At 51.3% G+C, this 15,628-nt stretch overlaps 9 protein-coding genes across 9 annotated transcripts; 5 read left to right on the forward strand and 4 right to left on the reverse strand.

The window, feature by feature from the left end:
* Nucleotides 1-110: 110 nt before the first annotated feature.
* On the forward strand, nt 111-1,800 carry BDV17DRAFT_285326 (uncharacterized protein; the record flags this gene model as incomplete). The annotated part of the gene is made up of 6 exons (XM_073760691.1): nt 111-509; nt 581-654; nt 687-1,065; nt 1,097-1,183; nt 1,262-1,719; nt 1,761-1,800. 6 exons carry the CDS (start codon nt 111-113, stop codon nt 1,798-1,800), a joined length of 1,437 nt encoding a protein of 478 aa, XP_073610372.1.
* Nucleotides 1,801-2,668: 868 nt separating this feature from the next.
* Nucleotides 2,669-3,745, forward strand: grg1 (putative glucose repressible protein Grg1). Its single transcript, XM_073759365.1, has 3 exons — nt 2,669-3,119; nt 3,189-3,372; nt 3,438-3,745. The coding sequence occupies exons 1-3, from the start codon at nt 3,105-3,107 to the stop codon at nt 3,452-3,454; spliced, it is 216 nt and encodes a 71-aa protein (XP_073610373.1). The 5' UTR covers nt 2,669-3,104; the 3' UTR covers nt 3,455-3,745.
* A 252-nt stretch (nt 3,746-3,997) lies between these two features.
* BDV17DRAFT_235167 (uncharacterized protein) lies at nt 3,998-4,943 on the reverse strand. The gene is made up of 2 exons (XM_073755861.1): nt 4,776-4,943; nt 3,998-4,724 (listed from the first exon to the last, which is right to left on the reverse strand). The coding sequence occupies exon 2, from the start codon at nt 4,601-4,603 to the stop codon at nt 4,106-4,108; it is 498 nt and encodes a 165-aa protein (XP_073610374.1). The 5' UTR covers nt 4,604-4,724; nt 4,776-4,943; the 3' UTR covers nt 3,998-4,105.
* A 206-nt stretch (nt 4,944-5,149) lies between these two features.
* BDV17DRAFT_276672 (uncharacterized protein) lies at nt 5,150-6,094 on the reverse strand. The gene has a single exon (XM_073759366.1). It carries the CDS (start codon nt 5,724-5,726, stop codon nt 5,220-5,222), a length of 507 nt encoding a protein of 168 aa, XP_073610375.1. The 5' UTR covers nt 5,727-6,094; the 3' UTR covers nt 5,150-5,219.
* Nucleotides 6,095-6,960: 866 nt separating this feature from the next.
* On the forward strand, nt 6,961-8,597 carry BDV17DRAFT_235173 (uncharacterized protein). Its single transcript, XM_073755862.1, has 2 exons — nt 6,961-7,930; nt 7,993-8,597. Exons 1-2 carry the CDS (start codon nt 7,473-7,475, stop codon nt 8,480-8,482), a joined length of 948 nt encoding a protein of 315 aa, XP_073610376.1. The 5' UTR covers nt 6,961-7,472; the 3' UTR covers nt 8,483-8,597.
* Nucleotides 8,598-9,011: 414 nt separating this feature from the next.
* BDV17DRAFT_296251 (putative C6 transcription factor) lies at nt 9,012-11,018 on the forward strand (the record flags this gene model as incomplete). The annotated part of the gene is made up of 3 exons (XM_073763253.1): nt 9,012-9,893; nt 9,954-10,243; nt 10,304-11,018. The coding sequence occupies 3 exons, from the start codon at nt 9,012-9,014 to the stop codon at nt 11,016-11,018; spliced, it is 1,887 nt and encodes a 628-aa protein (XP_073610377.1).
* Nucleotides 11,019-11,132: 114 nt separating this feature from the next.
* On the reverse strand, nt 11,133-13,166 carry BDV17DRAFT_296252 (Hsp70 protein-domain-containing protein; the record flags this gene model as incomplete). The annotated part of the gene is made up of 3 exons (XM_073763254.1): nt 11,133-12,633; nt 12,714-12,909; nt 12,995-13,166. The coding sequence occupies 3 exons, from the start codon at nt 13,164-13,166 to the stop codon at nt 11,133-11,135; spliced, it is 1,869 nt and encodes a 622-aa protein (XP_073610378.1).
* A 392-nt stretch (nt 13,167-13,558) lies between these two features.
* BDV17DRAFT_276687 (NADP-dependent oxidoreductase) lies at nt 13,559-15,223 on the forward strand. Its single transcript, XM_073759367.1, has one exon. It carries the CDS (start codon nt 13,675-13,677, stop codon nt 14,692-14,694), a length of 1,020 nt encoding a protein of 339 aa, XP_073610379.1. The 5' UTR covers nt 13,559-13,674; the 3' UTR covers nt 14,695-15,223.
* On the reverse strand, nt 15,072-15,581 carry BDV17DRAFT_296254 (cupin domain-containing protein; the record flags this gene model as incomplete). Its single annotated transcript, XM_073763255.1, has 2 exons — nt 15,072-15,450; nt 15,511-15,581. The coding sequence occupies 2 exons, from the start codon at nt 15,579-15,581 to the stop codon at nt 15,072-15,074; spliced, it is 450 nt and encodes a 149-aa protein (XP_073610380.1).
* Nucleotides 15,582-15,628: the final 47 nt, after the last annotated feature.

The raw sequence follows: 15,628 nt of genomic DNA on the forward strand, positions 1-15,628 counted from the left end.
ACAGAATTCGTTCATTATGGCGGATGATGCTCTAGAGACCGCCACTCCTAGTGCTGAAGAGCGCCCCGAGCGGTATATGAAAAAGGCTTCTGTATTGGCAAGGGCTTTACATGCTTGCAGTGCAACAACTTTGCCTTCCCGAATCTTGTTTCCAGGTCCAGCCAGCACTCCAATATCAGCCTTATTTTCCCACTAACTTGGACCTAAAACTCACCTACAGCTATGTGTCTGTTTCTGGAATATCGACATGGAAGGGATCACAGGGTCCCTGCGACATAGATCCACTGGAACAGCATCTTTTCATCTCAGTATCTATCAGCTTTCCGACTGCTGTCAGTTTGTCAGCAGAGCCAGATCAAAGCCGGAATTCGTCCAGCACAGAAGAAAGTTATCTTCCTGTACTAGTTCTTGCATGGAGCTATATCCTTTCGGCACGCTGGGCCGAACTCATACCCAGAGCTATTTGCTTGAATATACAGACTGAAAATCATATAACACTGACAAGTCCGGTAAAGGAAACGCCACTGTGGTAAATATAGGTGCTGTTGACGACGTTGCCGATTACGCAGCAAGATGGTAGGCGGCTATTCTAGCTCCAGGAGAAAGTTGGGGAGCCAATATCACAATTGGCAAAGACAAATACCGACCTCCTTGGTCGATATCTCTCCGGAACATCCGGAATTCAGCCGTGTCTATCAGAAGAGCCAATGTCTGCTGTCCGACATAGTCGTCCCAGTTGCGACTGCCTTTAGCTTCTTATCGGAATACTGCGCTCTACATGGCATTGTAGATCAGGGGTATGCAGCCTTATCTACTGCGTTACTCCTTCCACGCTTGCATGCCAACAAACCAAAAAAAGAGATTGTTTTGCCAAAACCAAAGTTCAATCATACACTGAGCTCCAAAGAGCGGGCTGGAGTATTAGAGTGCAATGAGCACCTTGATCTTGCCTGGGTTCAAGAAGACCACCACTTGGGCAAACCTCTCACTTTGAGCCACCATACGAGAGGCATACGATTCCTACTATATAGTACCTTTTATGAGCCCGGCATAGCTTGCAACCTCGTAAGCCCATGGCTGCAATCCATATTCGCAGTCGGACTCCGTCCAAGACGATCACATCCTCGCGCACATGCTAATGAGCCGAATCCCGCACCTTGCCTTCTTCTTCTGGCTCGGCGGAGTAATAATGGGCATCCACAAGGATTTCCTACAAGCCCAATCTTGATTAATCCCTACCAATCATCATGCCGCGGTATAGTCTAGAACCATGCGATTGTTCACGCAAGCGGCCTCTTTTCCTCCCCGCAGCAAATGGCTCCATTCGCGCTCTGATGAATGTCAACTTCTCTATCTCACCCTGGAGCAAAATCACGCTCGCTGGCCTATATGTCAGTGGGCGGCGTTTGGCACCACGGCTCTCGAAGCATCTGATCTTGAGGTCCGCTTGCATGCAGACTGTACCGGGCATGGTCTTTGCTATGCAGGTATTAAGTGGATTTGTCGGAATGCAAAAGCGGTTCATCATATAGCTGGACCTGGACCTGCTCCTACTCCTGCACCGGCTTTCCCGCCGGCGGAGCCAGTGATACCAGACATCGTTACCGATTATGAAGCTCTTAATCATAGGGACGAGTCCGCGTCAGAAAATGCGACGCACAGTATCTTCGCTTGGCTCCGAGCTGAAGGGTATCCCCCAGAGGAAAAGAGAATCCTTGAGTGGATTCATATTGATGATGATGAATGCTTGACGGACAAAGATTTAGCAAAGAGTCGCGAAGCCTCCGGGGTTACCAGTAATCTGCAAGAATGGATGGACTATAATGTTTTCATTGCCGATTCCTGATGTCCTTTTCAATCATCAAGATACGAGCCGCGTTGCTCGCACTGGGCGAGCTATCAATTACGAATTGCGACGCCGTTACGCATGCTCACCAGACGAGCCTATATGCTCTCCTTGTCTGCTCTGCACTTGACCTCGCGAGCGGCCCTTAACTAAATTCAGGGTCGGCTTGTCGACGGAAAATCGGGATAGGCACGTCGCACGATGCTACGAGGCCGAGAGCCCATATACGAGCGTCACTCGGTGACGAGCTAGAGACTGGCTAGGGAAATCAAGCTGGATCTTGAAAGATTAGCCAATGGCTCTCTATGCATTGATAGAGTATGCAGTATGTAGACCTGAGCACCACCATAGCAAATACCGGGTATGATGAGAATAATGGCAGATTTTTCCGGCCAACCCCACGACGGGCGGTGCTATCTCATCGACGCGGGGTGCCTCTTGCGCCCTCGAAGAATCCCAAAAGCGCCAAACCTCGCGGAAAATACACCTCCTGCTAAACATATACACATGGCTCCGGATTGTAGATGAGAGTACATACGTGCTGCCGCTCTCCAGCTGGATTGAAATCCCTAGAGAACAAGAGGCATGGCCGATTCTTCCCGAAATCCTTAACCCCGGTGCCCCAATCAAGAATCAGGGATATAGACACTCGGGACCTTCTCATCCATGTGTTGGCTGGGGCCGTGTTCAAGGTCCTGGAATCCGGCTTTTTGTGCCTGGGTTATCTAGAGAGAGGTGGCACCAAAGTGCTGGGGCGTGGCAGTGCGAAATCACATGACTCCAGGCGAATCACAGGTTATGCCCAATGGCAGTGTCAATGGCCATTGGGTCCCATTACGTAGCTGTATCCCGCCTTTCACAAAAATCTTTGGTGCACGCCTCTTCAAGTTCAAATGACGTCATTTTCTACAGTTGCGTCAGCGGCTCAGTCTTGCAGATCAAGAATGGACGATGTCTGGGGAACGAATCTCGATCGATCTATGGATACAGATCGGCATTTGTTGAGAGGAACATACCTTCTACCACATTTTTCCACTGACGTCACGGCTCGATTTGAACCCTTGATCAGTTCAACAAAACTGTTCCAACCCAAGGAACCGAGGTCACGGACCGGGAGACTTGAACATATAAAGACCTCCTTCATCCTCTTTCCAGAGACTCTTCCTACATCACAACTCAACTCTACTCTACTCCTCGGACAAACAAAAAAATTCAAGTCACTCAAGACTCTTTCTTCTACAACAACCAAACCATCACAATGGAGACCGTCAAGGTAAGCCTCAGTCTCAGGCCTCCACAGCACCATCCCATCCCATATACTAACCACAACTACTCTACATAGAACGCCGTCAACTACGTCAGCGAGACCGTCCAGGGCGCCGGCGCCACCGCCTCCAAGGAAGCCAACAAGGAAGTCGCCAAGGACAACGACGCCGACCTCACCACCCGCGCTACTGCCGCTAAGGATGCCCTCTTCGACAAGAAGGACGAGAAGGTTCATGATTCTCAGGCTGACGTTCACAAGGGTACGTGATATTCTTTCGATATCTTAGGGGACGGGTGAATGGTTTACTGAATTGATGATGTATAGAGGCTGCTAAGCACTAGATGATTGATCATCAAGGCATGATTACAATGCCAGCCGAGAGACACTATGGATGAATCATGGAAGGACGGGATGAACGGACGTTATTCCGGTTCTGTTTCGATAGCGGGTGTTATTTTAAAACTTCAGACTCACGAGGAAATGAATGATATATATCCATGTCTTGAGTTGTTGCATTGAACGGTTCTCTCATGCTTGCAGTGCCTTTCTCAACCGTAAATGAAGGGCTACATACACGAAACTAATGTAGCTTGTTGTCTCATGTCGATTTACCTAGTAGAAGCAACGTACGCTACAGAAAGACTACAGTAGTCTTTGGATTCACCCAAGCAAAGAATTGGGCGAGACCGATGATGAGTCATGCGTGAGGCCCATGGTCCGTTGTACATGGATTGTCCCGAGCCACTCCCCCTTTACTGCCTGGTTCGCCTACGTTAGTCTACAGCAAGTCCGACATGCCTCGGATGTCCTGATTCCATATGCTGTGTTTAGCTTAACTTTGAAGTGGCGATAGTAAAAACGTCATCACATATGTTATGACAGTAATCGATGGAGAATAAGCAGTCAATGAAGCGAGGAAATACCAACAGAACAACCAAAGATGGGTACATCAAAAATTACGCATGGCGCCTGTCATCACAGCGCAAACGGGGTCAGACGGAGCTGCCTTTGACTTCCATAGCATTGATCTTATGCAAGAAACGGCGAACAACCTCAAAGGTCCCGGTACCTACCGTCCAGGTATAGCGACGTGTGACCCTAATATAACATTCCCTGCTTGACCTCCCTCGGCTCGATGCCAGTAGTGTGGCGCCAGTAGAGCAACAGCCGCTGGAGACGATACGAGACCACTGGCCTCCAAATCGGCGATGAAGGTGAATATCCAAAACCGGCACCCCTTCCCACTCCGAGAATCTATACCTATCACAACCGTTCGAATTGACGAGGTCTATAATGGTACGAACCGTCGCCTCTGAGTGGGAAGGCCAAGATTTTGATGGCGTTGCTCGTGAAGGAGTATGTCTTGGACGAGATCTCGATCTTCCTCTCAGTCCATCAGGGCCATATCCCGGAGTCATGTCGAGGCGGACGGATTCGTCCTGGTAATACTGCAGGAAAGCAGCCCAATGGGTTGGTGGGAGAATTGCCATCTTCGTCGCCTGCGTTTTCCTTGTTTCTGTACCCGTAGATGTGAATGCTTCCAACTTGGAATTGTAGATGGGTAGAATCGAACCGATTATCGTCGTAGTCTGAGTTCAATTTCACTATGAACTTAGAACATAGTTAGCTTTCGCCTGCTAAGTCTCCTTAGCGTCCATTTACCGGATCTGAGTGTAGCAAATGCTTGGCCAAGGGTGAGGTTGTCGTCTTGACTGTGAAGAGGTGATTTTGAGCTGGATTGGCAGGATGGATTGTGCTTTCAGGCAAAACCTCGCGGTTGCGAGCAGTGCGAATAAATATGGAAGCAACCACATTTAGCGTGGGCAGCTGCCACCGGCTGTTCTTTCCTCATGTTCAAATTTCACATGCTGCCGCTTCAAGGGGATGGGTAGGCAGGATCCGTTCCGTTTACAAAAGTCCGCCATGTATCGAAAATCACGAGGATCAGGTGACAGGGTATCTCGTGGGACCATACATTTTCCAACAGCTCGTATCTCCTTCCGACGGCGAATCGTGTAAATTTCGAGCGCATATTCCACAGCAGGCGAGCGGCGGCCTCATAATAGCCGACCCCAATCCAGACAAATAGATGCCACCGTACACGAGTCAACCAACCCCAGACCTGAGGAACGTTGATATTGTACATGGATGCGTACTCGAAGGGAACAGGATAGAAACCAGCCAAATCCCCAGTCTAGGAGCAAAAGCTGACCAGAAGGAGAAACTAGGAAGGTTGCGTGGGGCAAGATCATGATGAGTCAAGACGAATGGCTCAATCGTCATAGTCAGTGGCAGCCCCACGGTGAAATCTGAATCTGATGAAACTGACTTTTGAGGTTGTTTTGATGCTTGCATTGCTCGCCGCATAGCCGTAAAGTTCGTCCAGAATCGGAAGTGGGCCATCTCGGCTGGGCCAGAATTCGCCGGAAGACCGTAGCGATCCTCTAACCAGAACGACCTGCATTCTCCTGTCGCAAGCGATCCAGCAGTTGGTGAGATAACGGATCTAAGAATTTTCACGAAGCGGCGGAGTTGAAGACCGAGGTTAATTGCCGTGAACCAGCCCAGTCCCTTCCAGATGACGTCCAATGTAGTTCCCTCGAGCCGACCCATGATAAATGTAAGCACTTTGTTTGTTCTTGGTTATCCCTCGTGCGGAGGGAACGCGGATCCCAAGCTGGCTGGCGACTTTTGGCAGCCTCCAAAGCGTCTTCGATCTCGGAAGGCTCATACCGCTTGGCGATGAGATTCGAGGAGAGGTTGTATACTCGCGATGACGACGCGCACGAGGGCGAGGATACAATGTGCTGAGCAAGTTCCGAGTCTGTGTACCCCTCTAGCAGTTCTTCGTGAAAGGCTGACGCCATGACCGCGGCGAAATATGGAAACGGGCGTGATGAAAACGCTCTTGTTGAGATGAGAGGAACGAGTGGTCAAAGCCAGGCCGGAATTACTGATCTACTGTCACAGCCACATCGTGGCGTCTGGTGTTGGAAGCAAAACACTCTGTACAGTATTCGACTCTGAAATGTTTATGTAGAGCTATGAAATGGAAGAGGGTCAGAATGTGTTGTCTCTTAACTTTGCCGAGGCCGTCAAGCATATATCTTTGCTCTTCAATCACAGAGCTTCGCTATGAGGTCTAAAAAATAATGTAGTGAACAACATAAGTATATTCACAGCTGGACATTGTTCAGGACGTGAAACCTATTGTATTGGCTTGGTAGAGCTAGTCCTTACCAGAAAGGAGACACTTTTGCTACCGGGCGCCCACTATCTAGAGAACTCCAACCCTACTCATCACTCCTTCTATTGTAACACTGGCACCCTAAAACTTGCCCTGTACATAAGGGTTGGGCTTGGGGCCAGAGCCCCTATTCCTGTTCAAAGTCTATACGTTCAAAGTGAATAATTAATATTCCTCTATGATCATGGCCAAGCGGCACTCTCCCCCAAAACTATATCGGTTACTCTTAAAAATAGCGACAAAAAAACTCCCTTCTACAGCCAACCATAGCGACTCAATCAGCATGACCATTATCAAAGTCCATCTAGCGCGCCCAGTGGGGATCCTGAATCTGGTTCCAGCACAAAGGATGTACGGCGCCTCGACTGACCACCCTCATCACGCCCTCGCGACCTATCAGGGTAGGGCCGCTGGATTAGTAGAATGAGAAAGGCGACAGTCAGTATTTTCCTCGGTCGGCTCAGTACAATTGACAACGGCCTGGGGTCAGAAAGCCCATGTATCCGATAGGCCATGGTGTGCTTGGGAAGCTTGCTCTGAAGGCTGCTGCCTAGACGCGCGCATACCCCAAAATCCCTGATCGGTCTGATTGCAACGTCCCTCGAATCTCGATTGAGGCATCCTCCGAATTCACCTTCAGCTTATCCGAGCCCAATTTGCCTGATGCCAAGGACAAAGGATCTGGTCGTTACGCAAATGACGCGGGCTTGCAGGACGACCAACAAAGAGCAAAGCCTTGACATGGATGGACCCTAGACAAAGGCTCGCCTGATTGATGCTTGGTCAGTTATTGGGGTAAATGCCGAGAGTCTTGTTATCGTGGCTGAGTTGCAGAACAAGCTGGTCGTCCTACATACATGTCCAGGTCATGTACGAGTGTTTGCTTGGAACTGAGCAATTGGAGTCCCTCGCTTCGGTTCTTGATCAGACCAGGGCGAGATATTTCTGCTGCCTAACCGAACACAGGCAGGGTTTGCAAATGGACCGATACTACGACATTGGCAGTCGGTATTTAGGAATATAAGTATGGCGGCAGTCATCAATCTTACTTCATCTGCAGTAACCACTGATTTAATCATCGCCGCAACAAGAACTTGAGTAAATTCAACATCATGCCCTCTTCAAGCTCCACACTTGGCTGGACCTTTGCGAACTGGGGCTCTGCACCAACCGCCTGGCCAACCCCAAACTGCACCCCGGAACCCGTCATCTACTTTGCAGATGACGACGATCGCGACGAGCCCGACCTCTACGAGTCATGCCCTCCTACTACTCTGCCCGAGTGTTGGCCGGAGCCAACAAACACCAATTTGATCGACGACTTCCTGGGCGACCAGCGCAACATCCCCTACTATTCGCCTGGAGTCAACTGTCCCTCGGGATGGGAAGCCGTCGGCACTGCCTCTCGCTCCGGCGATCGAGATGCCTCGTCCACTGGCATCTTTACCGTAAACATCCTTCCAACGACTGGATTCGACTGGCTTGACGATGACATCCGTGCCTTTGGACACCACGACGCACTCGGGGCGCTCCTTGACCCCGATGAGACGGCGATTGCATGTTGCCCAAGGTATTCATCCACCCACCAGCCTCCAAAGAAAGTTGCATTTTCTAACGAAATCATAACCCCAGCTCAATGACAGTCGGCGACAACGGAATCTGCTACTCCACCCTCTCCAACCACCCCATCTCCACAGCCTGCTTCGCCGACTACGTCGGACTGGACTGGAACGTCGACCTAACAAGCACAACCTTTGTCTGGCACGGCACCACACGCACGGGCGTGATTCCCACGACGACGATTCCCAGAACCCCCACGCACACAACGACCCGGACTATTGAAGCTGATGAGACTAGCGATCTTGTTGCTGCCACCCAGATGGGGCCGATTTATCTTGTTCATCGGCCTGGGGATGAGGATGAGAATAACAACAACAACAATAATGATAACAGTGACTCGAACTCGAACTCGAGCTCGAGCTCAGACTCGGAGAATGCGGATGAGACTGGGGCCGCGTCGAGGCTTTATCTTGGGCAGACGACGGACTGGGCGCAGGTGAAGACTATGGCTGGGGTGTTGGGGCTTTCGTTGGTTGCGGGGATGGGGCTTGTGATTTGGTAGGGTGGAAATGGAATGTGGGGATGAGCTTAGGAAGTTGATTGAGACGCTTGGCTTTCGTTTTAGCTCAGTATCTCCTGGTAGATGCTGTTTAAGTGAGCGAAGTATAGAGTCCCCGACACGGGCCTGGAATCGGGTCCACTACAGAACATCATTAGCGGGGAAGCACATAGTCCGTACAAATCAACTACACCTAGGGTAGACACCGACAATTAAGGTACTAGAAGCTACATTTAGTCGATGTTAGACATGCTTATTGTGTACTTTTTCGGCCGAATGACCGTGTACGGAAAGGTTGAACCCTTGCAGGATGACGTGATCGCCCTTCCACGGAAACAGCCGGCTCGTCTCCACTGATGACTCTTCAGATTCTATACTTCAATTCAATATAACTTTGTATGAAAGTGACCTGCCCGGGCGCTGACGGCAAACAGCCAAGCCTGCATCTCGTGTCTTTTCAAATCCTGTCTCTGTGCCACCTCAGCTCTTCTCCTCAGCTACCTCTTCAACTCACCACCAAATCTGCCCATCAATGAACAAACCAACTCCAACATCGCGACGAGTCTCGCTGGCCTGCGTGCCCTGTCGCTCAAAGCACCTCCGCTGCGATGCGACAACCCCAATCTGTGCGCGCTGCCGCACCGAAGGCCTGCAATGCGTCTACCTGAAATCGCGGCGTGGAGGGCGGCGGCCGCGGCAATCACAACTTCCTTCTCTCCCGTCTGATACTGCCCACCCAGTACAGCAAGCACCGGCACCCTCGCTCGATAGTTCAATCCTCATTCGAACCTCTCGGTCAATCTCAGATGACGACCAGAGTATTTCGGAGCCCAGCAGCGCCTCACGCAGCGATGCCACGAGTGACTCTTCCGTCCGCGAACGGTTCATGGCGCAGTACTACTCCTCCTTCCATGCCGCGCATCCCTGTGTGCTGCCGCACTGGGATCTGAAACAGCGACTTGCGAGCGATGGACAGGCACTTCAGAGTTTGGTCCCGATCCTCCATTACATCGGGTCAGTCTATGCGAAATCGGCGAATTCTCCTTCACTGAAACTTCAAGCCGAACAAGCGGTGGCGTGTATTGGGACCAGTAATCCGCCGACTGGATTTGATGTCCAAGCTATACTTCTTCTATCCATCGCGATATATTGGGGCAACGAGCCGGACAAAGCGCTGGATCTGCTAGACAAGGCGATCGCTTTGGCTCTGGAACTGGGCATGCATAAGCAGGAATATGCGTACGCGAATGGCAACGAAGACCCTCTGTTAGAGGAGTGCTGGAGACGGACCTGGTGGCAGGTATACATGACGGACGCGCATATCGCAGGCAGCACGAGCACGTTCCCATTCCGGACGAGCGGACTCGATATCAGCACCGACCTACCGTGCGACGAGGCGGACTATGAATTTGGCGTAAGCCATCTAAAGCAATTACACTGCAATACTAGATAGATTATTGACGAAGAGACGCAGAAAATCCCCCGCCCCCGAACCCTGCAAGACTACGACATGCGTGAGTTCCTCGGCGACGACGAGCGCCAATTCTCCTCCTTCGCAGAACTCGTTGGCCTCACACGCGGCCTTGACATCGCATTGACGGCTCGCAACGGCATGACTATCGCCAATGCGCCCTGGATCAGCGCAAACACCGACGCGACTGTAACGGCATGGCAGTCCCTCCTGCACCCGTCTAAGAAGAATCTCGTGAGGGAAGATGGCACGGTTGATGAGCTGCTTTTCAAGGCGAACATAATTATCCAGACGTACGCTTCTCTCCCATAAGCAGACAGTATTGGACCGGGCTGATAATCGTACCTCCATAGTTATGTCGTCGAACTCCACCGCCAACTCTCAACCCTCTCCTACAGCCCGGTCGAATCAATAGCGCACTGCTCACCCCCTCCACCACCCGAATCACTCCGCGGCTGCAACACCCCAGAATGCCAACTCCACACAGCCAAGGTCCTGCGAGCAATCGACGAGTTCGATAACCTGCTCACATTACCCACGAAAATCGAGACGCATACCCCCTTCATAATCTGCATGACTTCGAATCTTGTTATCGCACATCTCGCCGCTTGTCGGTTTCATTATAAGCAGAAAGACCAAATGAAGCTAGCGAGGGAGCGGATCCGCCTAAGTATGGGGGCGCTCAAGACACTCGGGGAGTTCTGGCCTATGGGGCAGAGGACGTATAAGGAGGTTGGGATTATTGCGAGGGATATACTTGGTTTGAAGGATCGACTACCTACATCGGCGGAGGAGACGCCCAAACAGACCGTTGACATCACTGATTCTACGAGGGAGGTGCGACTGCAAGGCGCAGCGTCGGCGTCAGAGACAGGACCAGCCGCCCAACCACCTACATCTCAGTTTGAGCCCGCTCTTGAACTTGACCCTGAATCAGCACCGTCCGACGTCGCTATGTTTCTGGACCCGCCCTCTCTCTCTGATTTCCAGCTGCTCGATACCGATTTTGATTTCTGTGGCCTGTTTGATATGAACTTCAATGCGGTGCCGTCAATGGCTGTTGTCTGAGTACCATGCCGAGGGCAATTCGAGTCTCTACTCAATTCACCTACCTTTTACCTTTTTACTTGACATCGTTTAGGGATTCGGGGGAGTAATGCGTGCGAGTTGAATCAAATCAAATTACCCGACTTCAATTGTAAGATACGTCCCCATATCAACCCAATCCACCCACCGCGCAAACAACCTCTCGTCAAATTTATTCGCAGGCCTCTCGTACTCTCCCGACGTAACCAACTCGCGCAGATCAGCCCAGTACTCCTTGCTAAGATCCTTATCCAAATACGCATCCCCGCCACGCGAGAGTGTAAAATTCATTCGCTCATATCGTCCCTCGGCGCCACATTCAAAAGCAGGCGTTGGGATAGTTAATGTCCCAGACTTTCCGGTTCTTCTATTCACGGCTTGGACTTTCAGCACTGAGACCCGGGTTATTAGTATCGATATATCGATCATTGCAGGGACTGTGTCTGCGGTGCTTAGACACGGTGTGGGAAGATCAAACTCCCCAAGAAGGATATCACCTGCCGATTCCGGAGCCGTATACAACTCCCCCATCTCCATCATAGCATGATAATCCACACTCGGGACATCGCGCATATATACCTGAATCGTCGTTTGGTTGCCATTGCTCGCACCACATGAAGCTCGGAACGTCTCCGAGACATGAACCGGAATCCGATAGCAAGGGTCCAATACCTGCACGACACCCTTATTGCTCGTCCCGATTCCGATGGGCGGTCTGTATGTCTCGCACGAGCAGGGCGTCCATGGTCTGCTGTCCTCGTCTGTTAGGAGGTGTGAGACTAATACCGCTCCCCAGACTGGTGCTTTGTCTAGAGATTCTGCGTTTGCGATCCTGATTTGCGAGGCAGGGATACCGAGGGCGTTGAACCACCGGATCATACGTCGTTGAGCTTCTGGGAATGCACGCAGTGACGGGGAGAAGATTAGATCTGTGATGTTTTCATGCTTCTTTTCGCACTGGCGCAGGACATCCGTCACGGCCCAGGGGAGGGTCTCTTGTAGGTGGTGCTCGATATAAGGCATTAGGGACTCCATCGTTGCGCGGACTGGGTCGCTTCCGGCTTGGAAGGCCCGGTCTTGTTCGGTCGTGGGGTATGATTCTTCGTATAGCCCTTTGGATATGCCATGTTCGCGGTGAACGGCAAGAGTATCCATGACACCCATATCGATCTCGATGAGCGATGTTGTCAATGTATTGTAGTCGTCGCTTAGCTCGAATAGGAGAACGTATCGCTCACCATCATAAGAAAGGTCATCGAGACCGAGTGCCAATAGCATACTCATTGGCTCGCGCATGCGGCGTACGATGGGTAAGCCGATTTGGAGACCGGCGCTGTCGAGTTCGGCCATTGTGATCTCGTCGTAAGGGAGCGGGCTTGCGACGACGGCGCCGGCGATATCGGGGCCAATATGGGATTCCGCTATATCGCGCAGCTTTACGAGGAGAGGCGCGTAGATTTCCTCCGGTGATAAGGAGTGGCATGTCCCGTTGTAGTCGACTTCGAGGACTTGATTGTTATCCTTGAGTGTGTAACTGTACATACTACCCGGTGGTGAAAATGGGGGATCAGTTGTGGCGCCTTCATCAAAGTATATTCTAGCAGTTAATTTAGCCTCTAGCCCGCGAAAATGAGGGGAGTAGATAGTAGGGTAGTTGGCCCAGGGGTAGGTAGGTACTTCATATCCAAAACCGCCTTGAACAGATTCAATCCGCCAGATCTCCTCGCCTCTTCACCGGCAAGTAGACCGGTATCCGTAGCCGCGACATATGACGGGATAGACGTCTTGTTCTCTGGAGTGGTGAGAATACTAATTTGCCCATTTTGTACGACGCCGACGCGCGATTCCGATGCGCCGAGGTGGATTCCGATGACTGTCTTGTCAGCATTCCTTGTCAGCATTCCAATGTCGCGGGGTATGGCTATTGAAAGTTTGACACTCAAGGAAGGACCTCTTACCTTTTTCCCCGGCGAGTGGCTCACGCTCGCACGCTTGCGTTCGTAGGGCAAAGAGGAATACTAGGAAAAGAAAGAGGGATGCAACGCCCGGGCCTAGGGTAAGCAGGGATGCCCTGTCGAGCCTTCTTCGCCGGGCTCTGCGTCTAGTTTTCACTGTGCGGGGGAATGACATATTGGACCTTTGATGGGTATTCAAGTGAGTCCAGCGGCTGTATCTTCGGATATCTTGCCCTTGGGAAACAGCGAAAATGGGTTCTCTTGATATACAGTGCCTCGTGATGTACGTGGCATCCTCACGCTCAAGTGGACAAGTTGTCCGGAATAGACCTTGAGGACACACTCTCAATGACGGGATGCCATATTCAGTATTAGAGGATAGCTGAAGTTTCTATTGAGCAAGGATGACGCATGTAGTCTTGACAGGCTGGCCTGATGGAGTGCGTCAAGTGTACACTTTTTGGTCACAATAGCCGAGGGGGCCTCGATCGGGTTAGCGTGTCATGTTTTAGCGGGGTGTTTGATAGCCTATCCATCTATATTCTATAGCCTACCTTTTTCATGGTCTCTTACTTGCAGCTTGGTGGCAAAAGGGCATTGGTCTCATAAAATCAGCCCAGCTTAGCATAAATGATAAGTATGTTGCCATCCCCCTGTTCTGAATATTCTCCAGATCCAGAACAATGACCTCCTCTATGACCATCCCCAAAACAATGCATGCCCTCACCCAACCGGACCCCAAATCGACCGAACTCCTTCTCACCACAGTCCCAACGCCAACCCCCACCCCAAATACACCCCAACACCTCGTCCGCGTCGAGGCATGTGCCCCGTGCTCCGGCGAACTCCTCTGGCCCGCAAACTTCCCACCCGCAACACCGCGCATCCTCATTCCCTGTCCCGACTTCGCAGGAACCGTCGTCTCCGCTCCGCCAGACTCGCCATTCCCCCCCGGGACGAAAGTGTACACGCGCGCGAATTACATCCGTAATGGGGCCGCAAGCGAGTACACCATCAGCATTACCGAGGAACTCTCTAACTGTCCGCGCGGTCTATCCTGGGCGGAATGCGCCGCTATCCCGTTGAGTGCGATGACGGCTTGGCAGGCTCTTTTTGTTCACGCGGGGATCGGGGGCTTGGAGTGTGGTAGGTGGAAGGGGAAAAGGGTTCTTGTTACCGGAGCGGCTGGAGGCGTTGGGGCATGGGTTGTACAATTGGCAAAGTTGGCGGGGGCGAGTGTGATTGGAACTTGTGGCGCTCATAACCTGGAGTTTGTGAGGGGGTTGGGGGCTGATGAGGTACTTGATTATCGAACTATGGATATCAAAGCTTGGGCGTCGGCTGGGCATTGCGAGGCAAAGGTCGACGTTGTCATTGATTGTATTGGGCAGAAGGCGTTGAGTGATGCGTGGTGGGCTGTTAAGGATGGAGGGGCTGTACTGAGTATTTTTCAGCCACCGGGGCAGGTGCGACCTGAGGGATGTGAGGTTAATGATGTGGCTGATACGTTCTTCATCATGGAGCCGAATGGGAAGCACCTGGAGGCTATCACTCGGCTTATTGAAGAGGGCAAGTGTCGCGGGTTTGTGGATAGTGTTTGGCCGCTGGAGCGCTTTCGCGAGGCGTTTGGGCGGGTCGATACAGGGCATGCTAGGGGGAAGGTTGTGATTGATTTCTCGTTGAATCGCTCGAGATTCGATTGAACGATGTGAACGTTTATGGTATGATTTTGACGTTATTTGAGATGTTGGAAATGCACAGTGAATGAAACTATCTTGCTGCGAAGCAATGGAACTATAGCAGGTAAATGTTGTGAAGTGGTCAATGATACGCATCACCAGGGCTCACCTCAAAAGACCTCTCCGCATCATCGGTCCAGTGCGCGATGATCATGAGTGTCTCGGCCACCGAGGACCCAGACAGAAGAAGTGCTACCAGGGTGGTTTTGTGCTTGCGCAAGGGGTAAGCTCAGGAATAGACTTAGAAAGACTGTATACCGCAAGATCCATTAGCCATTATCAATCTCTTCTGCTGCCAAGTTAAGCAGGAATTTCTCTTGGAGAGCCGTATGGTAAGAACATTAAGTATCAACTTGAGATCCCTCCCTCTCAGCATCCAATACAAAAATTTTCTGATAACCATCCTTAACAACCTCATCATCAACAACCAACACCGCAATAAACGCCGCTTTCTCTTGAGTGTTATTCTCACTCCTGACATGATGACACCCAGGCGCCTCATAGAAGAATCCCCCCTGCTCGGTAACAATTGGGTCGTCATCATTCATCTGGTTCAAGACGGTTCCCTCAGTTACAACAGCGACGATGGCCGCGCCACCGTGTGTATGGGGTGGCGATGCAGTGTTTGGGTCCATGAGGATTCGGCCGACGATAATCTGTTTACCGGGGATATTTGGGGGGTGGTAGATTTTGATGATTTCGAAGGTTTCGCGGGGGCGGCTGGAGGTAGTTAGGGCATGGAGTTCCAGCGGAGGTGAAAGGATGGGGGAATCACACTACCCTTCGACCTTGTAGGTATCACCGAGCTTCACGACTTTTATGTCGGATGCCGTAATTTTGGAAGATGACATGATGCTAGGAGTTTGACCCGAGGAATGACTGGGCCTTGAGAAGGCAA

This window comes from Aspergillus undulatus, assembly GCF_047715775.1.
Source record: "Aspergillus undulatus strain CBS 261.88 unplaced genomic scaffold BDV17scaffold_87, whole genome shotgun sequence".
Lineage (NCBI taxonomy): Eukaryota > Fungi > Ascomycota > Eurotiomycetes > Eurotiales > Aspergillaceae > Aspergillus > Aspergillus undulatus.